At 50.7% G+C, this 26893-nt stretch overlaps 1 protein-coding gene across 3 annotated transcripts in view; it reads right to left on the reverse strand.

Moving 5' to 3' along the window:
• The window catches only part of ABHD17A (abhydrolase domain containing 17A, depalmitoylase), a 200922-nt gene that overhangs the window by 42815 nt on the left and 131214 nt on the right, over positions 1–26893 (reverse strand). For all 3 annotated transcript variants that reach the window (XM_069649497.1, XM_069649495.1, XM_069649496.1), the window contains exons 2-3: positions 26412–26606; positions 558–737 (exon numbers count right to left, since the gene is read on the reverse strand). In XM_069649497.1, the coding sequence (XP_069505598.1) occupies positions 558–737; positions 26412–26606 (375 nt within the window). The remainder of the gene's footprint in view (positions 1–557; positions 738–26411; positions 26607–26893) is intronic.

The raw sequence follows: 26893 nt of genomic DNA on the forward strand, positions 1-26893 counted from the left end.
CAGACCTACAAGAACGGCATACACAAACATGGTCACTATTCAGAAAACCCAGGTCTCGCGCAGGAGGTTCTAGTTTACCTTTCATTGCTGCGTCCCAATGGAACGCCCTACCAACGTACCCAAGTAGCACTGAATCACACACAGCCTTCAGGAAAGCCATCAAAACATGGCTGTTTGTATAAAAGGGCCTCCTAGATTTCTGTTGCCTCCCTTGTTCTTTTAACTCTGCACCCATTCACTGTAACCTTGTTGTTCTAGGAGTTATGATTCATGGAATTTTCCATGTACCTGCCTCCTGTTCATTATGCCTAGGTTCTGCTCTCTAACCCATGAGTAATCCTTCATAATGCCCTTGGGCTGTAGTGCACTTTACAAATACAAAAATAAAGTCACATTTATCCAAACCAACAAAATCAATAGTGCGGGATCATGGCTGTAATTATACCAAACACCTGGAGAAACCGCAGGTTGCAAACCCCTATTCTGGACCACCATTTTTCAGACTACAAGCCAGGTGGTGGGGGGGGGGTACACCCCACACTAACAGTGGAACTCACTTCCGGAAGGCATCAAAGCAGTAAGTCTTCTTCATGTCGGGGAAAGCGACCCTTATCCCAGAGGTCAGAGCTGAATGCAGGACAACAGCGGCACACTCATATCGCGATGCCAGGTCCACCGTTGGCACAGTCCCAATGCTCTGTCCGTAGAGGATGATGTTCTCAGGGGAGATGCCGTATCTGAGGACGACAAAGGGTTGCTTGCTTCAATACAGGGCCGACAGACTGGAACAAAGTGATGAACACAAGTACACAAACTGATACCCCACGTAGCACACAGACAGCAATACACACCATACACTCCAGTCATAGCAAGTGAAGAATGAGCAGGGCTTGGGTGGTCAACTACATCATGAAGGACACCATGAGCACTGCGCTTTCACTGCTCCATCAATTGCCTGCTGGACGTTGCATCGTTAGGTCACTACAATTGAATAAAATGCACTGAAATAAACACATGATAAAATCAGAGGCTAGGAGAGGCATAAGACGTCTGTCCTTCCTGTTATGGAGTCGGGTAGCAACACTGCTGAGCACGGTGAAGCAAATAGCGTGGACCGTGGTCATAACTGGAGGACCTTTTTTTCAATATTCGTGACCCACAGCCGTGCGAATAAGGTATCTTGTGCACTGCTTGATCCATTCAAAATCAGCATGTGAACTCAAGTAACTGCAATACTTAATGTGGACACAGGGGGTCAGCAGCAGACCATCTTCAAGGCAGGACCTGCTAGTAGAATATGAAAAGTGGGAACGATCTGAAAAAGAGCGGGCTATGTACAATTTGTCTAGCAATATTTTTTCATTAACACATTAATGCCCCAAACAAACTCCAAGTCACCACCTTGGCAGGTTTCATTAAAAGCCCAATAATGGATAAAGAGCGTTCCTTTAAAGTGATGGGAGGGTTACCAAAAAATCTGACAGTACGGGTCAGAAGCCTAGGACATTTGAAAGTCTAAACATGCATAGGCAGACCGGTGAAAATAAGTTATCAAAAACTATGTATAACACACGGTTTTGTGCGCTTGAGGTGCTCACAAAAAGGATCTGCTGCTCGTACGGCTCAGACTAACCCCTGGGGCAAAAGGTCAATGCGAGAAGGGCTTTGACAGGTCAGTCGGTGTGAGCCCCTTACTTGGGCGAATGTGGCTAACTTTAATCAGTCTGTGTACTCTGCAGCTGGTAGTTTTAAACAATGGTAGCCGACCTGCCAGCGTTACATTGCACAATTTGACACCATGTTTGCAGAAAAACAAGTAACTTACCAACTGGTAACGTTCTTTCGAATGGATGTTGCTTCAACTTATTCCTCATCTTTGACATGCAAGGTCTAGCTGTGGCTGCGTCGGAAAACTTTTTGGCAGAGGTCGCCCTGCGTCGATGTCATCAAGCTGATGTTCCTTGAAGGCCAGAGTAGCACGCACGGCGCCCGATGGCCTCAGTTCTGTTTTTCCCCTCCTTGTGCAGCAGAAATGCCCATAAACACAGGCATGACAGTACTCAGCCTTGGTGGAACGAAAGCTGTAATAGCATGGGAAATTCTACAGAGGGGTAGGATGGGAGGGCGATGAGGAATACGTTGGAAGAACATGCCGTCGAAAGAACGTTACCAGTTGGTAAGCAACCTGTTCTTCTGCAAACATGGTGTCAAATTGTGCATTTTATTGCTGGCAGGTCAGCTACCTTTGTTTGAAACTACCAGCTGCAGAGTGCACAGACCAATTAAAGTTACCCACATTCTCCCAGGGAAGGGGCTCACACCGACTGACCTGTCAAAGCCCTTCTCACATTGACCTTTTGTCCCAGGAAGGGGGGCATATTCCTCCAACGTATTCCTCACCTTTGACAGACTCCCAAAGCAGTATCCATGACTGGAGGAGGGTGCAGAATTTATGTATATTGAGAGAGCAGAGTAAAAGTACTGCCTTACCAAAAGCGACATCATGAGCATGGCAAGTATCCAGAGAATGCTGCTTTGTAAACTTGTGTATTGATGACCACGTTGTTGCATCACATATGTTCTTAATAGGGACACCCTTTTGAAGGGCTGTCGATGTAGCCATGCCCCTGGTGGAATGGGCTTGTAAACCCTCAGGAGGGTCTTTGCCTGCCAGTCTGTAGCACTCAGATATGGTGAGGATGATCCATCTAAACAAGGTCTGTTTGGCAACAGCCTGGCCTAGCTTGTGTCCAGTATTCCCTACAAAGAGCTGGCCGTCCACTGTCAATTTTAACATTCTGGAAATATAAAGGCTTAACGCTCACCTAGGGTCCAACCTATGAAGCCTTTCCTTTTCCTTAGCAGGTTGAGGTGGAGGATAGAAGGCCGGTAGCACAATCTTCTGACTTAAATGAAAGTCAGAAACTACCTTAGGCAATAAGGAGGGTTTACCCGTAACACAACCCTGTCCTTGTGGAATACAGTAAATGGTGGCTTGGAAGAAAGTGCCTGCAATTCGCTCACTTTACAGCCTGATGTTATAGCAACCAAAAGTATTGTCTTAAAGGTTAACCACCTTAATGGGCACATGTGCAAAGGTTCGAATGGTGCACAAATCAGAAATGTTAAAACCAGTTTGAGGTCCCAAACCGGAACCTGAAAAGGAGATGGAGGGAACACATTTGTGAGCCCTTTTAGAAATTGAGACACCAGTGGGATCTTGAAATAGGAGCATTCTTCTGATGATCACTTAAAGATGCTGCCAAGTAGCCCTTAATGGTGCCAACCTGAAGACCCTTATGTGCTAATGAAAGCAAAAAGGATAAAACATCCGGAGTTGTACACTGAAAAGCATCAACATTCTTTTCTCTGCACCAGTCGCAAAACGTATTGCAATGGAGACGGCACAGAGAGCTTTTGTTGCTGCTCTTCTGGCCGAAAGCAACATCTCCATTATATCATCCGGGAGGTCCCAATCCTTGTATCGCAGCCTTTCAGAAACCAAGCGTGAAAGTTCAGAGTTTTGACCTCTGGATGGAGAACCAGACCCTCCTCTCGCGAGAAAAGGTCCTCTCTTTGTGGAAGACGCATCGAAGGACAGATGGACATGTCCAAAATGTCTGGGTACCACATTGCCCCAGATTGGTCCTGGCCCAATCTGGGGCAATGAGGATCATGTGTGTCCTGGACCTTCTCAGCCTCCTTATGACATGAGGAATGACGGGGACAGGAGAGAACAAGTACAGTAGTGAGAATTCCCAATCCACCATGAACATGTCTCCTAGATCTCCTCTTGGAGGAAAGTGCCTTGAGCAGTAGTGCTTGCACGTCCGGTTGACCCCGGTCGCGAACAGATCCCAAAGGGTGAAGATCTCTTGAAGGACTTCCTGATCTAGTTCCCACTCGTGGGAGACTGATCTGCCTGCTCAGAGCATCCACCAATGTGTTCTCCTCTCCGGCTAGGTGCACCGCCGACAGAGAGATTCCTTCTTGAATTTCCAAGTACCAGAGCTGCATTACCTCTCTGCACAGTGGTAGTGACCCTACGTCTTCTCTCGTTGAGGTAGTGCATGGCCACTTTGTTGTCCGTCATGATCTGGACATTCTTCCTCCGGACAGAGGGCAGGAAGGCCTTTTAGCACTAGTCCGATTGCCCTCGGCTCTGTGTAGTGTAGATTCCGATGGAGACCAACGACCACCGACTGTCAGATCGTTGGCATGAGCTCCCCACCCGGTGAGTGAGACATCCGCCACTACCGTCATCTCTGGCCATGGTTGCCAAAAGGGTTCTCCCTTCAGAATATGTTCCTCGCTGGCCCACAACAGAAGATCCTGTGCGAACCTGGTTGGAATCTGAAGTCGGTCCGACATCTTTCCTGAGAATTGGGACCATTGTGTTCTGAGAGCCCATTGAAGGGTTCTCATTCTCAGGAGGGACTGTGGCACCAGAAAAATGCAGGATGCCACAAGGCCGAGCAACCTCAAAAACTCGAAGGCCGGAAGATTCTGGGCACTCTGGAATTTTGTCACCATCTGAAGAATGTCTTGAGCCCTCACCTCGGGTCGCAAGCTCTTTCCCAAGGATGTATCCATCACTGCGCCAATGTATTGGAGCCTTTGGGAAGGTGTCATATGGGACTTCTTGTAATTGAGGGAGCAACCCAATCTGTGAATAGAGTGGCAGGTAATGCTGAGATGATCCAGTGCTTGTTCGGGAGAATGCGCCCTGATCAGCCAAACATCTAGGTAGTGGTAGACAGGAGTCCCCCCCCCCTTATTCCCCCCTCCACCCCCCCCCATTTTCCCCCTCCTGTTCAAGCATCTCAAGTCCAAGATGGGACTCGCTCCTCCATCCTTTTTGCGTATAAAAAAATATGGGGAATACCAACTCTTGTTCCTCTCCGTTACAGGCACCGGTTCTATAGCGCCTTTCTCTAGCAGTGTCAAAATGTCCTGCACAAGGTGTGGATCCGGAATTCTCAAAAGGTGTTTCCCCGGTGGATTGGTCCGAGGCTTCTTTATAAAAGGAAGGCAGTAACCGTGGTCAATTGTTTCCAGAGCCCAAGCATCCGAAGTAATGTTTTGCCATTCTTCTAGAAGCTGAGTCAGTCTTCTCCCCCCCCCCCCCCCCCACCCCACCAGGGAGTTGTGACTCAAGCCCCGAGAGTGGTTTTGAAGCGACTGTTGCAGAGGCTGATGGCAAAGAGGCTGCTGCTTCAGCTGGCTTGGCACCTCTACCTCGTCCACCACAAGGAAATGTTTGTTGGCCTCTCCGACTGGCTATTTCTCTCGCCCTTCCAAATGAGGAGTAGTAGCAAAAAGATCTACCCCTCCAAGGATGTCCGCTAGGAAGAAAAGGCTGAGGTTGCCCAACAGCGGCACCCAAAGATTTGGCTGTTGCCTTCGAGGTCTGCAACTTCTCAAGGCTCTAGTCAGCCTTGCTGCCAAAAAGATGAGACCCGTCAAATGGCATGTTGAGAAGTCTAGCCCGCACATCCGGTGCAAAACCAGACTACGCAACTACGCAAATCTGCACATATCGGTGCTAGTAGCAATGGACCTGCTGATGCCATCTGCAGAATCCAACCCAGGCTGAAGGGATTTACACATGGCTTTCTTGCCCTCTTTAACAATAGCGAAGAAGCCGTCCCTTTCATCCTCTTTGGGAATACGCTCTGCCGCCATAGAAATACACTCCCACAGAGTGTACACATTTTTTGCAAGGGCACAAGTGGAGTTGGCAGATTTTAATGCCATGCTCCCTGCAAAAACACCTTTCTTGCCCATCCATCTACATGCTTATCGTCCCCATCGGCAAGGATGGTAGGGTACGCTGCCTATTTAGAGGTAGCCGTAGCTGCTTGGACCACCAGACTCTCGGGAGTTGAGAGTTTTGACGGGTAGCCGGGGTCGTTACTGGTGGGGTGGTATTTCTTTGTAAGATTTTTGTCAACTGACGGATTAGTTTCCGGAGTCTCCCAATTGCTGCCCACCCTTTTTTGAAGTGCCACATGGAAGGGCAAGACTGGATCAGTAGGTGGACCCTTGTCCAGAATGTCGGTTAGATCATCCTGATCATATGGGGATGGAGGTCTAGACCTGGGGTGCACTACATACGGCGGACCAAATGCGGCCCTCCATACTGTGATGTGCGGCCCACCAGGAGTGTTTACTTTTACAATGAGATACAACCTACTTCAAGCAGTCGGCCGCATTTCATTGCTTAAGTAAACAGTTTGCCCAGGACTATTGCTGGCTAGGAGGCCAGCAGTAGAGACGGTCATTTGTAATGGACATCTTAACAGCACATTTGCCGCCTTTCTTCCCAACCGTGCATATTTTAGCATTTTCCATGTTCCTTCAAGAGGAATTAAGGTGCTGAGAAGAAACATGTAATTGCCCTTTGAAATGCAAAGTGACTTTAATTTTGGGCCCAGTCAATGGCGCCACACTTGCATAGTGACAAGTATAACAAGAGCTTTCTGATTCAACACTAGATTAGCAACGGAACAGGGTGGAAGAGGGGTGCACATTCTATTTCATATTCACGCCACAGTGTTATTTTTAAGTTAATTTGTCCAAGCATGCTGTGGCGGGAAATGTGATCAGTGATAATTTAGTAAAACGACAAAAAAGAGGGAACCAGGGTAAGGGCCTCTGCCGTATTTTATGACAGATGTCCACAATGGTTCTTTTTGTGAGTGCCAGGAACAGAAGCAGCTGTAAAAACATCAAATTGAGCATTAAATGGAGCAGTATATTAAGGCTTTGGCAATCTCTACTTTGCGGTTCATTTAATTTCCAAAAGAAATGCAAGTGCCAGAATTAAAGAAAACCAGGACTGGGCTAGAATCTTTGGAATGGAATGGGGGCCCTAGGGGTGTGTATGAACAGCTGTCATGATTTTGGGGAGGGCAGTACAAAATGAAATGTTCATGCTGATGCGTTCTTTCATAAACACCCAATAACTATAGCACACAACCACATAATGCAAATAAGGGTTTTGGCCAACTGATTGACTGAGTGCAGTAATGTACCGAAGAGCATGTAAATAGGCTCTGCCGGCTCACTCTGGCACCCAGAGGTAGGAGGGAGCACGTTTATGGAGTGCTGCTTACAGGGTGTGGCAGAGCCCCGGACCTTCAAGCAAAATGCTCCTCGGCATGAGAGGGTGGGAGAGGAAGAGGGGAGACAGACACAGAATAACAGAGAGAGAGGAAGAAGGGAAGAGATGGAAAGAAACCAAAAGAGACAGAAATAGTAACATAGGGAGAGACAGAAATAGTAACAGTGTGGAAGAGGGACGAGAAAGAATGAGCGAGCGAGCGAGAGAGAGGCGTTGGGCAGCAGCTGAAGATAAATATGTGAAGAGAGTAACATATGTTCATTTGTGTGAAATACATGGTACTGAATGGTGTTGCAGCTCTCTGCACTTGCAAATTAAGTGTTTATCTGCTGGTGATAACCTACATGGGTAAGATTGGGGGTTTTATCAGTAATCTTCACTACTCCTAGTTCTGTTCTTCCTACAGTACTTACTCTCCGAGGGCCCCACCTTCATGACCAGGAAGCCTTTTCTGTTTAATTGTCCTTGCTTCACCCCCTTGCTCATGTCGTGTGGTCACCCCTCAACCACTCCACGCAACACATTAGTAATCCGGCCCATGGTACGCAGTTTCAAAGGTACATTCGGCCCTCCGAGAAAACCAGTTGTGCAACCCTCGTCTAGACCAACCCAATTATTCGACAATCTTAGACATAAGCTGTCTGTACGAGGAGTCAGCATGCTCTCCTGGCTCTGGTTTGCCGAACTCCAGTTTAGGAGAGGTGTCAATGCCACTAGAATTGTGAAAATTGTCAGAGATCTTGCATTTTACTGCCCTCAGAAAGAAGGCACTCCGGCACATTTGGTGTACCGTACTGAAGCCCAAAAGGAGCCTCCTCCTCATCTGAACGCTCTTCCTCCTCAAAAATGGAAGTTAGGGACTTGAAAAAATCCTTTTTGGCAGGAGTGTATATCTTCTTTGGTTTGGTTTGGTTTATAACCCAGAGACTTTCGACGTTGTCGAAGTCGTCGGCTTTGTCTTAATCAGTGCCTTTTTCAGAGGTTCACTAGGCACTGGTGGCTGAGCTAGCTAAATTGGCGCAGCTGGCGTAGGTGTTGACAGTGGCATTGATGGCTTAATAGGGGTTGAGGACTTGATGGGCACCAATGGCGTCGACTATCTCGATCTCTCCCCCGGTCTCGAGTGATCCTTGGATTTCTTTTCCGATCGAGGCCTCACAATGAGGATCACGCCGTTTACTCAGGCTCAAGGGCGGGCAAATTTTAGGCCAAGACCTCTCCTTTCCAGCTTTCAAAGACGGCTCGGTCGGCACATTAGCTTGTTTTTCAAATATTTTCTGCATTTCCACACAGAAAGCTTCCCATTCTTCGGGTGTAGACTTTTTGGACGGGCATGCCACCCTCTCGGGGCAAACGCCTGATGAAGACGTTGCTGAAGGCGACCGGTGGTGCCTTCTCCTCGATCTCTTTGAAGAAGACGATGGGTGGCGGGAACCACTCCTAGACCTAGAGCGCTTGGACTTCTTCCTCCGTGGAGTCGCCTCTCGAGTCATTGGTCGAAAGCCTAGCGGGTCGGGACTTGGGGGGGCGGGGTATGGGGTTTGGAAACCTTTCCTACCTGTAGCTTCGACTTTTGTTCCCTAAAAGCCTTTCCTGTCTTGGATTGACACTTGGAACACATCAGTCTTGTGGCCCTAGCCGAGGCACCACAGACAGACTCGATGCGGGTCAGTTATGGACATCTTCAAGCCGCAGTTTTTACATTTCTTGAAACCGGATCGAGTTGTCAACGGTGCAGATGACGAAGACATAACGAGTGGTATTTGGATAAAGAAAGAGAAATATACTTCACAAGTACGAGGTGCGCCGGGTTTCTCATGAATCAAACGCGTTTGCGGAAAAACACAACTGAGGCCAACGGGTGCCATGCGTGCTACTTATAACCTCTGATGAGGTCACCCTCGACAGAGGCCTCCGAGGGACAGCAGCTCAACGCCATCGACGCAGGGTGCCCTCTGCCGAAAAAAGTTTTCTGAAGCAGCCGAAGCTGGACATTACATGTCAAAGATGAGGAATCCGTTGGACGACAACCCATTCGAAAATTACAGATCAGCTTAATCATGAATTGCGATTCAGGTCTGTGGGACGCAGTTTCTTGTTGCGGCTTGTTGTCCTTATCCTACCCTGCCTGCTGCATGTAAGACACTTGGCTCTTCTTATGGCCTACCTGGCGGGAACACTCGCCTTGTTCTCAGATGTGACATGGCCAACACCTGTTCAAAGGCAATACACATCTCTTATCTACCAACAACGCCAAGATGCCCCTTTGGGGGTGAACATGCGCGCTAAAAATACAGCCTTGAGGGACACCAAACTCGTCATCTGTGCCTTTTTTGGATGGTGGCAGGGGCGTGCCCTAGTTTTCATACCCCTGCTGATGTAGACATAGGCCTGTTTTTGAGCAACTTCCTGGGCGACGAGGCACATGCACCCCTTCCCTGCCCCCATGCCATGTTCTCAATGGGCATCTGATGTTAGCAGGGGGGCCAGAACCCCAATCCACGCGAGACCGCTGGCCTCAACGCCTTTAGTAGCCATGGACCCATGCTTTACGTTGGCGGGTGACTGCCTGGCTCTGTGCGTGGACTTATTTCGCATTTGTGGTCACCGGCGGATCTGATGTCATTGTTTAACATGAGTTAGCTCTGATACAATAACGAGATATACCTAAAAGGCAAACTTGGCTGGTCCAGGGTCCATGACATACCAGATTACTGGCAAATGACTGACACTGTCCCAGCCCTACAGGCCTTTCAGAAGCAATGGACTGACAAGAGATACCAATTCTGCGCAGCCCAGAAGAACTTAATGCAAAATGCTCATCGAACATGAGAATAAATGAAGCAACAAAAGCAGAAAGGTAGACTATGTTCTTCCGAGACAATGGAACATCAATCACTCATTCATAACAGAGTGCATTTAATACAATATTAAATGCACTGTGCGCAAGAGTACAGCACAGTCAATAAAAGGACACACTTTTGAACTAAGTAACTGGTTGGTGCATAACTCAGTGGGTTAACGCACCTGCTAAAGATATCTGTTTGCAACCTGAAGGTCACAGTCTCCATCATTTCCAAGGGGGCTAACTGAGCCTTTTATGTTTCTTAAATAAAAACCAAGGCTGCCCGGGCTCTCCAGTGTTGTGGACGCTCCCTGGAGATGGGTCCTACTATGGAGAAAGGCACCAGCGACATAAGCGCTATGCTACACTCTCATGCAGCACCACCACTCAGGGAGACCCTTCTGCCCCAGTCTGCCTACACCCTGCTGTGATGGGGGCAGTGCTGGGAGGAGGCTGGAGGTGGTCACGTGAGGTTGGCAAGGCACGGACACTCATCCCTCATCTCTCTTGTAGTAATGTTGCCTCACTAATGTCACTGATCACCCCACCATGAGTCCTGCATCACCTCCACTGAGCAGCATGCCTAGCCACTGGTCATGCGGCTTCATCCATCACCTTGCCTCCCTGAGCAGTCACCGGCCAAACAGCTTATTTCACAGTCCATCACGCCTCATATTCCCTCTTCAACCTTCGAAGAGTGGGCCGGTCACTGCTGGCTATTCTGCAGGCTCGTTACTACTGCCAGCTGTTCCTAATATTGCTGATCAATATGGAACAAGTTACTTACCTGTAACTGTTGTTCTCCAGCATGGGTCTGGCATGGATTCACATGCTCATGAATATTCCCCGTCGTCAGGCTGGGAATCCTCGGTAAAGAAAAAACCAGTATCAGTTTCGTTTCTGATCTGTCTTTCGTAGTAATAACCAATCACTGGTCTCTGCGTCATACTGACCACAGCCAATGACTGCCCTCTACCTAAGCACCGCCTCTGGCAGCCATCTTCAGATTTGGAAGCACGTGAAGAGGCAGTATGACCAAGTGAAGAGCCGCAGAGGGGTAGGCGGGAGGGTTCGCATGTGAATCCATGCCAGACCCATGCTGGAGAACAACAGTTACAGGTAAGTAACTTGTTCCTTCTCCAGCATGGGGTCTGGCATGGATTCACATGCTCATGAATAAAGAATACATAGCAGTACACACATGCACAACCACGGGAGGTGGCAAAGGCTCAACATTAAGCATCACATCAACTCAACATTAAGCATCTTACCTCCTCACCAGGCTCACCTCAGGCGAACAGGTTGCGCAGCACTGCTTGGCCGACCCTGGACTCCTCCCTGGAATCCCGGTCGACGCAGTAGAATTTCGTGAAGGTGTGCGTCGACCTCCACGTAGCAGCCCTGCATATGTCCAGCAGGGGCACACCAGATAGGAACGCCGTGGTAGCTGCGATCGCTCTGGTGGAATGGGCTCTCGGACGGCCAGGCAGCGGTCGGTTTGCCAACCGGTGACAGTACATGATACAGCCGGAGAGCCATCTGGAGATGGAAGCCTTCGAGAGAGCCTTCCCCTGATTGACAGGTCCAAAGTTCACAAAGAGTTGTGACGTCTTCCGAAAACCTTTCGTGCGGTCCACGTAGAACTTCAGCGCTCTAGCTACATCCAGCGAGTGCAAAGTCCTCTCAGCCGGCGACGAAGGCGACGGGAAGAACACAGGTAACACCAAGGGTTCGTTGAGATGAAAGTCCGACGGTACCTTGGGCATGAAGGAGGGGTGCGTCCTGAGCACTACCCTCGTGTCGTGGAAAGTCAAGTACGGTGCCTTGCAGGAAAGGGCCTGGATCTCTCCCACTCGTCGTGCGGAGGTGATGGCCACGAGAAAAACTGTTTTCCACGATAGAAACTTCAACGGGGCCGAGTGCAGAGGCTCGAACGGAGGTCCCATGAGTTTGGTCAGTACCACGTTGAGCTCCCACGCCGGGGCCGGAGCCTTCACCGGCGGGAACGATCTGAACAGTCCCTTCATGAACTCTTTCACCAGACGATGAGACCACAAGGACGTCCGGCCCGTGGTTCTGGTGTATCGGGAGATCGCAGCAAGATGAATCTTGATGGACGCGTGTGCCAGACCAGCTTTGGCCAGCGTCAGCAGGTACGGCAGCACTTGGGGAGCCGTAATCCGTAGAGGGTTAATCTTCTGTGCGTGGCACCAGACAGAGAACCTCTTCCATTTGTGTCCGTAGCATTTAAGAGTCGAGGACGCCCTGGCCTTTGCAAGAACCTCTCTGCAGTCGGCCGGTATGTCGTATCCTCCAAACTCTAGCGCTGCAGGAGCCAGGCCTGCAAGTTCAGCGACTTCGGGTCGTGGTGGAGGATGGCGCCTCCTTCCCTGGAGAGTAGATCCGCGTCCGCCGGCAGCTTGATTGGCGGGGACGCCGACAAGTCCAGAAGGTCCGGGAACCATATCTGCCTCGGCCACGCAGGTGCGACGAGGATCATCCTGCACCGTGACCTCTTGAGCTGGTTGACGAGCCGGATTAGCAGAGGCAAGGGAGGGAACGCGTAGAGGAACAGGCCCTCCCAGGGGAACGAGAAAGCATCGCCCATGCTCCTCGTCTGGGGAAACCTGCTGGCGAACCTCCGGCACTTGGTGTTCGTCGCCGTCGCGAACAGGTCGATCTGGGGTGTGCCCCACCGTCGGAAGAGGCGATCCACCAGATCCTGCCGTAGTTCCCACTCGTGGCACGAGCGCAGCTCCCTGCTGAGTGAGTCGGCGATGGTGTTTTTTATCCCTGCCAGATGAAACGGCACCAGAAGAATCCCTTGGGCGACGGCCCAATGCCACAGGTCCTGCGCCTCCTTGGACAGCGCTGGGGACCTGGTTCCGCCCTGTTTCCTGATGTAAAACATGGTGGTGGTGTTGTCGGTGAAGATCCTCACCACCTTGCCCTTGAGGGACGGAAGGAAGGACCTGAGGGCCCAAAACACTGCACGGAGCTCCAGGACGTTGATATGCAGGGACTTCTCCGTCGGGAGCCAGAGTCCCCTTGCGTGCAGATTTTCGGTGTGCGCTCCCCACCCTTCTAGGGAGGCATCCGTGGTCACAGTCACCTGGTGGGCTGGGGTCTGGAAGTCCATGCCCGCCGTCAGATGCGCGCGGGTGCCCCACCACCGTATCGCTCGTCGGAAACTCTCGTCGAGCTTGATCCTTTCCTCGAAGCTGCCCGTCGTCTGGATCCAGCGCGCATCCAGGAACTCTTGCAACGGGCGCATCCGGAGCCTGCACATGGGAATGAGGTAGATGCAGGAAGACATCATCCCGAGGAGGGACTTGATGGACCTCACCTTGGCCGCGTCGGCCACCAACATCCGTTGCACCTTGCCCAAGATGGTCCTGGTCCTCTCCTCCGACGGGGAGGCCAGAAGGGACACTGTGTCGAGCCTCGCTCCCAGAAACAGTGCGACTTGCGCGGGCACCAGGTGGGATTTGGCGTAGTTCACGGAGAATCCCAGGTCCGTGAGGAGTTGGACGGTCCTTGCCGTGTGGACCACGGCGAGCTCCCTCGTCTTGGCGCGGATGAGCCAGTCGTCCAGGTAGGGGTAGACGTGAATCCCCTCGCGGCGCAGCTGCGCCGCCACCGGTGCGAGGCACTTGGTGAAACCCTGGGTGCCGACCGCAGTCCGAAGGGAAGGGCTTTGAACTGGTAATGACGCCCTTGGACCACGAATCTGAGGAATTTTCGGTGCCCCTTTAGGATGGGAATGTGGAAGTAGGCATCCTCCAAATCCAACGACGATAGGAAGTCTCCTTCCTCCAGCTGACCCAGGACGTGCTGGAGGGTGACCATCCGGAACTTCTGCGCCTTGATGAACTTGTTCAGGCGTCGCAGGTCCAGGAGAAGTTGAGGGACGTGAAGTTCTTTCCTGGCCACGGGGGGGACGCGCGGGCACCTTCTTTGAAACTCGAGCGCGTGGCCCCGGGCCAGGGCGTCCAGCACCCAACGGTCGGTGGAGATGGACTCCCACACGCTGACGAAGCCCGCCAGCCGGCCTCCCACCGGGGTGCTTCGGTGGGGGCCCGACCCCACGGCCGGTTCAATCCTGCTTGGACGCGGCCTTGCCGCCTTGGCCTCCTTGGCGACGACGGCGGGGGCCGCCAGACTTGCCTCGTCCTCTGTAGGCCTCTTGCGACGACGAACGGGCCGCTTGACGGTAGGAAGCGAAACCGCCGCCGGAACCTTTGGAGGCGCCCTTGCCTCCGCCGCTCCGAAAGGGCGTCCGCCGTTGCTGCAGCACTCCAAGGGCCCGGGCCGTCTCAGTATCCGCCTTGATGGCCTGAAGGGAATCGTCCACTGTCTTCCCAAACAGGTTGTTCCCGTCGAAGGGCATGTCCAGGACCCTGTTCTGGACGTCCTGCCGAAAGTCCGTAGCCTTGAGCCATCCGCGACGTCGAAGGCAAACGCCGTTGCCCATCTGGCGGAACCCAGTGTCGGCGATGTCCGTCGCCACGGTGATGGCGTGGTCCGAGGCCACCTCACCTTCCTGCAGGATCTCAAGGGCCTCCGCCCTCTTGCCGTCCGGCAGAAAATCCAGCAGGGGAGCTATCTTGTACCAGAGTTCCCTGTCGTAGCGGGCCACGATAGCCAAGGCGTTGGCCGCTTTAATCGTCGTCGCCGCCGACGAGATGACTCTGCGTCCCATGGCATCCAATTTCTTTCCCTCGCCGTCCGGCGGGGAAGTCGACGTGGAGGCCGCACCCCCCCCCGCTTTCTTCCTGGCTGCCGCGGAGACGACGGAGTCCGGGGTAGGCTGCGCCCGGAGGCATAGGGGGGCCGAGTCCGGGACCCGGTACTTTTTCTCGTACCGGTCTCTTTTCGCTGGCGTCGTGGAAGGGTTCTTGAGGAGGGAAAGGCCCTCATCCCAAATGTCGTCCAACAGAGGCACTGCGAGGACCGTCTTCCTCTTGGTCTCGCGCCGTTGGTAAAGGAAGCCTTCCTTTTTCTTCTCCTCAGGGCAGAGTTGGAAAAGCTCGGATGCCCTGGCGATCATTGAGTGGAACGATCCAATCTCGTCGGGCGGAGAAGCCCTGGGGGGAGGCGACGACGGAAAATCCTCGTTGTATGCCTCGTCGTCCGTACCCGTCGCTGCCGTGTCAGTCCCCGTATCATCCCCTCGGGTGGACGGGGAGGAGGGCTGGACGGGGCGCGATGGTTGAAAAGGAGGCGGTGGATGGATCCTTCTTTTCTTGGTAGGGGGAACACCAGAAGGTCCCGGTTCTGGATCCCCCGACGGGAGAGGTTCCTCCGTCGGTAACGGTAGTCTCGTCCTTATCTCGGAGCATAAGGACTGTATAGCCAACAAAATGGCCGCTGAGTTGTCTTGCGGCGCTGGCAGAGGGGAATCCGACGGGCGAGCAGGGGCCCCGTCGGTATCCTCGACGATGTCGTCGTCGTCACCTGCGTCGGGGCCCATTCCGACGGGCTGGTCTTGTTCCACGCCTAGGCCGTGGCTTAAGACCTCGATCAGTTCCTCTTCTGAGGTTGAGGCCGAATCTACGACGACGCCCTGCCCCCCCTTCTTCCCCACGGAGGGTTTCACGGGGGTCCTATCGATGGGCACGAAAGAAGACTCCCTCCGAGGAGGCAGGGAGATTCTGGGCCCCGAGGCCGCCACCACTGGTGCAGCCTCCACAGGCTGGGCCAGGGCCGCCGCGACCGTTTCGATAGAGGGCTTGGTCGAATGGATCAAGGCCTTCACCACCTTAGGTGCGCTCACCGCCTTATCCTTGAGGGAGGGGGCACTGCCACGCTCCTCCTCTGCCTTAGAGCTCGACCGGGGTCTCTCCAGGAGCTTCGCCGGGTGCTCGGCCTTCCTCTTACCCGACCCAGAGCGTTGGCTCGTGGTTGGTGGTGCCGGGGAGGGTGCGCCCTGCCTGGCGCCCGTAGAGCCCGACCGTTCGGCGCTCCCGGTGCCAGCGGACTCGCGGTGCTTGGCCTTATGTTGGGCCCCCGTCGCCGGGGCGCCCTCAAAGGTCTTAGAAGACCGCTCAGATTTCTTCTTCTTCTCGCCAGACGGGCTCTTACCCTCCAGCCAGCTGGCGAGACGTTGATGGCGGTCCTTCATGGTCCGTTCCGACATGTTGCCGCAAAACGCACAGTCCTTCTCCACGTGCGTCTTGTCCCCATGAAGGCAGTAAAGGCAGAAAGAGTGTTCGTCCTCCTTGAAGACGTTCTGCAGCTGGCATCCAGGGCAGGCCCTGAACAGCTTTCCGGGCGTCGAGCTTCCCTTCTCCTGGGCCATCTCCGAGACCGGGCCTGAGAAGCTTCTGGAGTCCTCCGAAGTGTAGCTCGACGAAATCTTCACCCTTGAGGGGCACAGATGAATCCGACACGGGTCCCCGTTGATCGGATGTAGGATCGGTGGAGCTTGAGGCTCTTTTGACCGAAAGAATCGAAGTTTTTGTGAAAAAGCGCGAAAAAATAGCACTAACGCTCGAGAGCAATAGCACGAGGATCCCAACACATGAACGTGCGGTAAAAATCTGAAGATGGCTGCCAGAGGCGGTGCTTAGGTAGAGGGCAGTCATTGGCTGTGGTCAGTATGACGCAGAGACCAGTGATTGGTTATTACTACGAAAGACAGATCAGAAACGAAACTGATACTGGTTTTTTCTTTACCGAGGATTCCCAGCCTGACGACGGGGAATATTCATGAGCATGTGAATCCATGCCAGACCCCATGCTGGAGAACCTACATTATAGTTTTGATCTCTGCCTCGTAATAGTCAATGTAAATTGGCAATTCGATATTTGTGCAGAAACGTGAATGGAGGGAGAGATTCAAATGTATTAAAAGAAAAACAACTGTTCTACAGCTGTGTTATAATGATCATTTGAGCCCGCACTGGTGCTGGACAGACTTACTATAGCATGGATCTCAGACGAGCTTAAAATTGCTGTCTCTGCCCATTTAAAATAATAGCTGTATCCAAGTTCCGGCCATATGGGCCTTCGCCCTCCCCAACCCTCACATCTAGAACGCTAGAGAAGCACAGCCCTGAGGGCTTGTTTATTTTATTTATATAGCGCACCTGACCCTGCGGTATCTGGGCGCTTTGGAGTACAATTACATGAATCTGACACGCAAGTTGTTATACATTGCTTGGTAATCACTCACCTAGTTCCCAGGGACTGGGCGAGGCAGTCGTGTTGTGGGGCTATCTTCCCGTGTGTTCTTACAGAGTAGATTGCAAACGCAGAATAAAAAAGGTCAGCAAGGACCTCTCTTGGACAGTATGTCAGAAAAGAACATTCTGAATCTCTCTCTCAACTCATGATTGCAGAACAATAGTATAGGAAGACCCACACAATAAATACTGATTGTAATAGTGTGTTTATATCACAAAGCGTTTTCTGACAAACCACCACAAACACACAATGCAAACAATTGCGCGGTGGGGGACACACCAAATGCATACACACACTTGCAAAGAACTTCTTTTCTAAATGATCTTCGCACACTGTCCAGCACAGTTCCTTCTTGTCCTTTGGGAGGCAGTCGCTTTGCCTGGCACTCGCAATTCCGCCTTCATTGGCTCTTAAGCGATGTCTCCTAAGGATCTATGGATTTTTCAAGTCCATCATGTGTCAAGTCATTTCCTCATTGATGGGTGTATGTATTATTCACTGTTGTAATATAGAGTACGAGACCCATCACACTGATGTTTTGAATTTAAGCAATGACTGTTACCACTGCATGATAAATTGACCACTCGAGTTGACCGATCATATACCGATGAGTGATTTGAATTATACACTTTTTGCTGCTGGTCAATGGACCACCCTTCTTTCCTTACATATTTGTTAATTTGTAAAATGATTGTGTGTCAAGACAGGTGCTTCTAGGTTTACTATTTACTCTCCCAATGCTAAGTACGGAGGCTATCAACGCAACATCAAATCATTGCACTTTTGTTACTGGTGATGTCCAATAGTAATACATGAATGCGACATAGGATGCTACACGTTCCCTTATACTGTAGCGTACATATTCATGTGGATGGAATCATCATTTAGTGAACCACCTCATACTTAAGTAAACCAGTTATTTCCGGGGTGTTGACCATTTGTACCCATTTTCTTCACATTTTTTCTTTAGTGCGTTTTCCCCCTACATATACACTTTCTACACATGTTTTTATGGAGTATTATCCTTTCCGCTGGGGACTTGCACGATCTAATTAGATGACTTACTCATATTACGAGTTAGTGGTGTAGCAAATTTTGGAGCACTCTATAGATGGGAATTGAAATGTACTCCCCCTATCCCCCTCAAACCCCCCCTCCACAGATTAGTCCTTTAATATCTATTACAGTATGACGTGTAGTACATTGTTGCGAGACCCACTGTGGGGTTAGAATCTAGATTCTTGGTTCTGGTTGTAGTCAGCTACTGCATTCAGATTTGTCGTCATCTCTTCTTGTTGCAAATGGATGTCATTTTTATTTACTTGCCATTCAGTTCACTCTACTTCCTGGACATTCAGTCCGCCTTCTATTTTGATTAAATGGAGTTCGGGGTCGCTTATATCGGCATCGGAACCGGGAGGCGTTCTAACACTTACCCAGCACGGTCACGTTTTGCTCCGACAGAGATTACCGTACACCATCGGGTGATGGGTAAGATGAGAGAACACGCTTAGCCCTCCCTCTTGTGATCGTTTAGCATTGCATACCTCATGGGTGGGCATCTGATATTGTCCGCACTGTATGTGATCTTTTTTCAGAACTGTGGCACTGGTTTGCACTACACAGAGTGAATTTAAGGCACTTCACATTGGATTTACCCACCTGGGGCAGTTATCCTTTACCCAAGAATTCGAGGAGTTTCGTTATCACTTCATGGTGTAAGGGAGACTCGTTTTTCACAGGTTACTACTCCACACAGCAGACTAGGATTTATCATAATTCTTACCCCCATTACATACAGCTGGTTCTTCGGTTTAGTGAATGGAAGCTGGATTGGACATCTTGCTTCGTGTGACTCATATCAATAGGTAGGCTATGCTCGACCCTAGGAGACACAGACACAGGTTGATAGACTTTCTCCTTGATTATCCACGCAGTCTCTCTTGGGGCTACTTCTCTTTATTTACACTAATTCGGTGTTGTAGCTGCATGACTCATTGGTATTGTTTAGAATTTTGGGATATCTCGGACTATACACACGAGATGGAGATCAGGTCTGGTAGATTGTGATTTTAATGCAAGGTCTTTTTTGTGAATGTATTATGTATTAAGGCATCATGAACCATTGAGTGTAATGGAATTTCATTTGTATTTACAGTTGTATTTTTGCTCCTGAAGAAGGGGTTGACATCTCGAAACACGTTGAGCCTCTTTCAATTAAAGTATAAAGAAGCTGTTTATGGGCACCTCAAGTCTGCATTGTAAATTTCTTCCTGAAACACCACATCTAGAATCATTATTTACAATATATTTGAACTGTTGGCTGTTACTACAGCATATAAGTGTGCAGGGGATGAGAGTCCTAATTCTTACCACTGTTGTATTTGCCATTACCTCGTGTCACGCTTTTTATCTTCTTCCCCTGCACCCAAATTGGTTTACCATTATTATTTATAGTTGTGCTAATATTCTAAGAGTAGGTGAGCATTAAACACATTGATTTTTTTTTTTATCTGGCTTTCAAAGCCGCCGGCTAGAGCAGAAACCATGTTTTTAAGTTTTGCCTGGCCAGACACTAGCCTTGCTTTCAGTGCCTACATGGACAGACCAGCGATTTGGTCAGTGGGCCCATTTGGGTAGATGTTTGTCTCATTTAAAATGAGTGTTTATGCAGGTACTCTCCGAATCATCAGTACCTGCACCAAGAAATACTCAATCCTCAAAGCCTACCTGAATAAACACTTGCCTCGTTCTGGGGATTTGTCTAGGTAAGCAGATTGATCAGTCTCAGCATCTACCTTGCACATTATTCTCAGGACCAGCCTAGACAAGCATGACCAAGTTGTGGGCACATGTGTAGGCTGACCAAATTTTGAGGCTACTTTAGCAGGTGACATGCACTACTTACCGTAAAAGTATTTCTGATGATTGTATCTGCTTAGATTCACATGCTGTGCATATGGTCCAACATCCAGTGGTAACCGCGGAGTATTGCATCTTGTCTTTTGGGGGACCGAAAGGGGATGTCGGCATAGGCGTGTCTGAAACACTATCCCTATCGTGACGTGTGTAGTACCCAAAATCCCTCACGCGCCGAGGTCCCTCCGATTGTATTTTTTCTGCCATGAGGGAGCCCAAGGCTATAGAGAGTGAGTACATGAAGAGAGAAAGTAGTAAGAAGTCTATGTTACTTCCACCCCGAGCGGGGAGGCAGGGAGGGCGCATGTGAATCTAAGCAGATACAATCATCAGAAATGCTTTTACGGTAAGTAATGCATGTCTTCTGATGCTTGTTAATCTGCTTAGAATCACATGCTGTGCATAGACTAGCGAGCAGTACCCGGAGTTGGAGGTGGGTTGTGAGAAGGAACAGCAGAAAAAAAGTACTGCTTGTCCCACCTGAGAATCAGACCTAGAATGAGTGTCTAGGCAATAGTGTTTTGTAAAGGTGTACACAGAACTCCAGGTTGCAGCTTTGCAAATGGACTCTAGGGGAACATTTGCAATGAATGCAATAGATGCCCCAGTGCCTCGAGTAGAATGTGCTCTAGGCTTGAAGGGCAGTTCTCTCCTTGCAAGAGTGTAACATAGTGTGATGCATTTGACAATCCACCTTGATATTGCTGATTTAGAGACAGGGTCCCCCTTCTCTACCAGCTGCCACTGAAACAAAAAATTGTTCTTTCCTCAGTGGTTTAGTTCTATCCATGTAGAACATGACTGCCCTGCGCACATCTAGTGTGTGAAGGCTTCTTTCGGCCATGTTAGTAGGTCTCTGGAAGAACGTGGGTAGTTTGATTGACTGGTTCACATGGAACTTCGAAATAAATTTCGGCGCAAATCTGGGATGTGTGCACCGAACTACCTTATCTTTGTGGACTGTAACAAAGGGATCCAAAACCGAGAGGGCCTGTAGTTCGCTAACTCTTCTGATCGAAGTGATAGCTACTAGAAAGGCTGTCTTAAATCAGGTCTTTCAGACTAGCTTTATGCATAGGCTCAAAAGGGGGTCCCATGAGCCTATTTAAAACCACATTTAGATCCCACCCAGGGGATGGGTGAGTGATGGGGGGATAAATTCTTTTAACCCCTTCCATAAAGGCTTTAATCACAGGTATCTTCCACCACAACACCTTCTGCTGTGACGTGGTGTAGGCTGACAACGCCACAAGGTGAACCTTTAAGGAATTGAAGACTAACCCAGAGTCCAATAGATGGGTTAGATATAACATAATGTGTGAAGGCGAGCAATCGGCAAGATTGACGCCTTTGGAACTGCACCAGATGACAAAACGTTTCCATTTGCTGGCATAGCAATAACGTGTGTTAGGCTTTCTTGCCTCCCTCAGTATGTCCATGCATGTTTGAGGGAGTTGCAGATGTCCAAACTCTATGACCTCAGGAGCCAGGCTGTTAAGTTCAGAGTTTGTGGGCATGGGTGCAGTCTCTCCCCCCTGTCCTGAGACAACATGTTGTACGGGCAGGGCAGCTTGACTGGTGGGGATAGGGACATTTCCATCAGGTGAGCGAACCAAGGGAGCCACCAGAATCATGGTGACTGTTCCTGGTGCATCTTGTGTACTTTCTTGTTCAGAAGGGGAGTCGGGTGGGGGTTAAGCGTAGACAAATTTCCCCAACCAAGTTATCCAGAGACCGTTCCCCTTGGATCGGTTCTGGGGGTACCTGGAGGCGTAATCTTGCATTGGGCGTTCTCCTGAGTAGCGAACAGGTCGATCTCTGGAAACCCCCATTCTGCGAAGACGTTGGATACAATGTCTTCGTGCAGTCGCCATTCGTACTCTTCTGGCAGAGGAAAATCTCTGTTGAGTCCGTCTGCCAGAATATTAAGTTCCCCTAGAACATGTTGGGATATCAGGAACATCTTGGGTTTGAGAGCCCATATCCAGATGTTTTGGGACAGCTTGGATAGCCCTGGAGAGTGAGTGCCCCCCTGTTTGTTCAGGTAATACATTGCTGTTGTGCTGTCGGTTAGGACCAGCACGGTCTTCCCTTGCAGTTGCTCCTGAAAGGCTTTCAATGCTTTGAACACTGTTAGTAGCTCCAGTAGGTTTATATGGTTGGACGCTACCTGAGGGGACCACACTCCATGCGCTGTCTGTTGAAACAGGTGAGCCCCCCCCACCATGAGAGATGCGTCTGTCGTGAGATTGGCTTCCACTGCAGGGGTGGTGAAGGTTTTCCCCTTCAAGAGGTTCTCCCTTGACCACCACTGCAGAGAGAGAATGAGGGCTGGCGAGACAACTAACAGATCTTCCCAGTGTCCACTGGCCTGACACCACTGGCTGTTGAGCCACTCTTGCATGGGACGCATGCGCAGCCGCGCGTGGGGAACCAAGTATATGCATGACACCATTATCCCTAGCAAACGCATAGCTTAGCGTACGGTCACCTCTCGACCAGCTACATACTGAGGAACCTGATAAGAGCATATTCTGAACCCTCTAGCTGGAAGGGAAGACTAGACCGTATTCCGTACGAATTAGAGCCCCAGGAACTGTTTTACTTGGCTGGGGACTAAGCTGGATTTCTTTTCGTTGATAGAAAATCCCAGGCTGAACAGTAGGTCTACTGTTTTTTGGGTGTTCGAAAAACAAACGTCGAACGAGTCCCCCGTGATGAGCCAATCGTCGAGGTAAAGGTAAACTGGAACTGAAGTCTGCGCAGGTGTGTCGCTGCCACTGCCAGGACCTTGGTAAACACCCTTGGCGCCGAGGCTATGCTGAATGGGAGTACCTTGAACTGGTAGGGTTTGTCCTGAATCACCAACCTTAGGAATTTTCTGTGCGCTGGCACCATTGAAATATGAAAGTATGCATCTTTCATATCCAATGTTGTCATGAAGTCCCACTGTTTTAGCAATGGGATCACCTCTTGCATTGTTACCATGCAAAACTTATGGGGCTTTATGAACTTGTTCGCTGGGCGCATGTCTAGAACAGGACGCATGGTGAGATCATTTTTGGGTACAAGGAAGTACACTGAATAGATACCCTCGTTTACCTGAAGAATCGGACGGCTTCTATGGCGTCCTATCCCAGTAGCGCTTCCACCTCTTGGATCAGGATCTGCAGATGTTCCGGTGAAAGGCGTTGCTGTTTCGGCAGTCTGAACTGTGGAGGTCGGGCGAATTCCACACAGTAACCGGGGGCGACCGTCTTTAAGACCCACTGGTCTGAAGTTATCCCCTCCCATGCCTTGAGGAAAGATGTTAATCGCCCCCTGACCGGGGAGACATGGGAGGGGACCTGGACTTGGTGGTCATTCTGACCCGAAGTTGACGCTCCTCTGGAATTGGAGCCTCTGCCTCTATTCTTTCCACGCTTCTTACCCCTCTGGGGGTAGTAAGTGGGGCTTGCAGCAGGTTGACTTGAGTTGAAGTTGCCTGTGCCAAAATTGTTTTGAGCGGCGCAGGCTTGTCCTCGAAAGGACCGCCGAGAATTACTGCCCCTCTGTGAAGAGGGTTGCTGGGAAATTTGGTGCAGCGACTAATAGTCTCGTGCTCCTTGGCTGTCTCCAACGCATCGTCTACCGCCTTCCCGAAGAGGTTGGCCTCTTCGATGGGTTTGTTGATAATGGATGCCTGGGTCTCAGGCCTGAAGCCCGATGTCCGCAGCCACGCGTGCCTCTTTAGGAGAGTACCTTGTGCGAGAGACCTGCCTGCTGTCTCTGCGGTGTCCAGGGTATTCTCTACCACATTCTGATTGGCAAGTTTGCCCTCCGAGACAATGGCGAGAAGCTTGGCTGTGGCTGGTTCCGGAACCTCTTGAGGCCTTCCTGGAGTAGGTTCCATTGGGCGTCGACGTAGCTTGCCAGTAACGTTGGGTTATTGGCAATCCGGACGGTATAGGCCGCCGCTGACGTAACCCGTTTGCCTAAGGCATACAACCTTTTGGACTCCTTGTCCGGGGGGGACTCTCCCATGGCAAGGGGAACCCCTGCTCTCTTGCGAGTGTTGGTCACCACCAGCGAGTCTGGGATTGCGTGTCCTTTGATATAAAGCAGGTCGGTGGGGGAGGGTCGGAAAAGTTTTTTGACCCTTGGGTTCACAGCCCTAGTCTGAGCAGGTGTGTGTAAGGAAGGGGCCAGACGTCTCTTTACAGAGCTCAAGAGAGGGATAGACTGGCTTGCCGGAGGCTTTTCATTAATAATGTCCTCCGCGAACTCTTGTTCGGGCAAGGCTTCAAGCGTGGCAATTTTAAAGAATTCCGCTGCTTTTTTCAACATGTTGTTGAAAGACATTTGATCATCCACCGGGGATGCTTGTCGAATTGGGGTGGATGGGGGAGAGTCGAGGCAAATGATATCAGAGTTGTGATCGTCCTGCTCGGTGTCCTCCCAGTTGTCCGTTGCTCCTTGATCTTCCCCATAGTTGTACAGAAAAGAAGACTCCTCCTCTTCTGTATAGATGTCTCTATACGTGTCCATCTGGACATCTTCTTGATATCAACTTGGTGTTGGACATCTTGTGTTTGAGGGTTAGGGTCTACCCAAACTTTTTTCGGCAGAGGTTGATCAGAAGCCCTGAAAAACTGCTCCAGTCGATCCATACACCCCTCAAATTGCTCTGTGGTCCACTTGGATGACCCAAATGGACCTAGCTGAGTAGGAACCGTGTTCTCCGCCCTAAGGCGTTGAGAGGATCTCCTCAGGGTGCTTGAAAGGGGTACCTGATTTCTTCGTAAGAGTCTTCGGGATCGCCTTCCAAATCCGTGGAAAACTTTCCGTCGGATTGGCCCCTAAACTGTGGGCGGAACTGGTACTAGGCCCACCGCCGTAGCAATCCTATTGATGCTTTTACGGATAGTCACCGAATCTTCGGGAGACAACAACTCCGATGATGTGTCGGCAGTGAAAATGTCTTCCGCGGCTCCAGAAGGGCCAGCGGATGGCTTCTCGGGTAGAGGCCTACTTGTAGTTTTCGGGCCTGTACAGGCCTTGGAAACCTTGGAATCCGTCGAAGTTTCTTGTTCCAAAACTGACACGTGTAGTTTGGGGAGTAGCGCCCTTGTTATATTTGTTATGCCCAGTCGTCATGCGCTGACGTGAGGAAGGCTTCGGAACAGACCGATCCGTGGGCGCCGCCAAAGTTTCCAGCGGACCCGTTGGCGCTTTCGCCTTCTTCGATGAAGTCAAGGAGGGCGCTTGGGTTGTGTGCTTTGTGCGGTGCGATTGTACGCCTCTGTCACCGGGTGTGGTCCCTGTAGCAAGACCAGAGTCGAACCTGGAAGGGTCGGGGACGGGCGTGGTGGCCCTAGAATAGTCCGCCTCAAGGTCTATAACGTCCGCGTTGGACGTTTGGTCATCTGATGTACCCCCGTCACTTTCGGCTGGTGTCGTGGCAGGGGAGGGAGGCTCCACGCGTGACATTCTGTACACGGCCCACCGCTTCAACCGGCGCTCCTTAAGGGTTTTAGGTTTAAGGAGTTTACACGCCGAACACCGCTTTTCGTCGTGCTCTAGGGGGAGACAAGCGTTACACAACGTGTGCTGGTCTTTCCATGGATATCTGACCCTACACACAGGGCAGAATCTAAATGGAGTCCTTTCCATAGCAGAAGGGAAGGGCGACCAGACCAAAAAGCAAAGCAGTGGAAAATAGGAAAGACATTAACAGGATGGCAAACCCCGAGCCCACTCTCCCTACTGTGTAGGCCGGCCAGAAGGCCCGACCACGTGGAAGTCCGAACACCGGATCTTAGGCGCCGGAACCCACAGCCGTAGACTATTCCCCCGTAGTCTTCGTCTAAGATGTTCTTGATGGGCGAAGTGAATTAACCGGAATTAAACCGGCAATTCGGTAAGATAAACAAGGTCTCATGAAGAGCTCCACTATAGGGCGACCAGTTATCTTGGCGGAAAAAAGCAATCTGAGGGACCTCGGCGCGTGAGGGATTTTGGGTACTACACACGTCACGATAGGGATAGTGTTTCAGACACACCTATGCCGACGTCCCCTTTCGGTCCCCCGAAAGACAAGATGCAATACTCCGCGGTTACCACTGGATGTCGGACCATATGCACAGCATGTGATTCTAAGCAGATTAACAAGCATCAGAAACCCCATTATCAGCGCCTTGTCTGGAAACAATGCATTCCGAGGGTCAATCTGGCCATAGCCACTTATTCTCTAGGCCTGGACACAGTACTCATTCTTAGGGTCTACCTGGAAACACACACACACACACACACTCTTCGTTCTTGGACCCTGCCTTGCCCTGATCCCACAATCACCTTGTCCGGAGGGCCTGCCAAGCAGCATCGATATCAGCATAAATGTTCTTTTCGGACGCTCGCCCAGTGCTGACGCCATAGCCCGAATAGTCGTAGGAGAAGATATTGCAGTTAATCCGCGTGCCAAGGCCAATGTAGAAGCTGCTCATCTGACCAAGGTCCACAGCATTGCCGTGCGAGAAGAGTATCGTGAACCTGCACAGACAGGAGAGAGAGCGAGAAAGAGGCTGAGTGATGGGAGGCAAACAGACGACACATCATAGTACAACTCAGAGCAGCTCAAAATGACAAGGAGCAAAGACCTATTCAACAATAGAAAGTACACCACCAGGAAGGACAGGGTGAAAGGATTCCAGAGAAGATGCAGATATACCCTCATGGAAGGTACAACCACCAGGAAGGACAGGGTAAGAGAGGAGAGGGGGGGAGCTAGACACTCATGGAGGGTACACCACCAGGAAGGAGAGGGTAAGAGGATGAGC

The sequence above is a fragment of the Ambystoma mexicanum genome, chromosome 1p, assembly GCF_040938575.1.
Source record: "Ambystoma mexicanum isolate Mex_15411 chromosome 1p, UKY_AmexF1_1, whole genome shotgun sequence".
Taxonomy (NCBI): Eukaryota; Metazoa; Chordata; class Amphibia; order Caudata; family Ambystomatidae; genus Ambystoma; species Ambystoma mexicanum.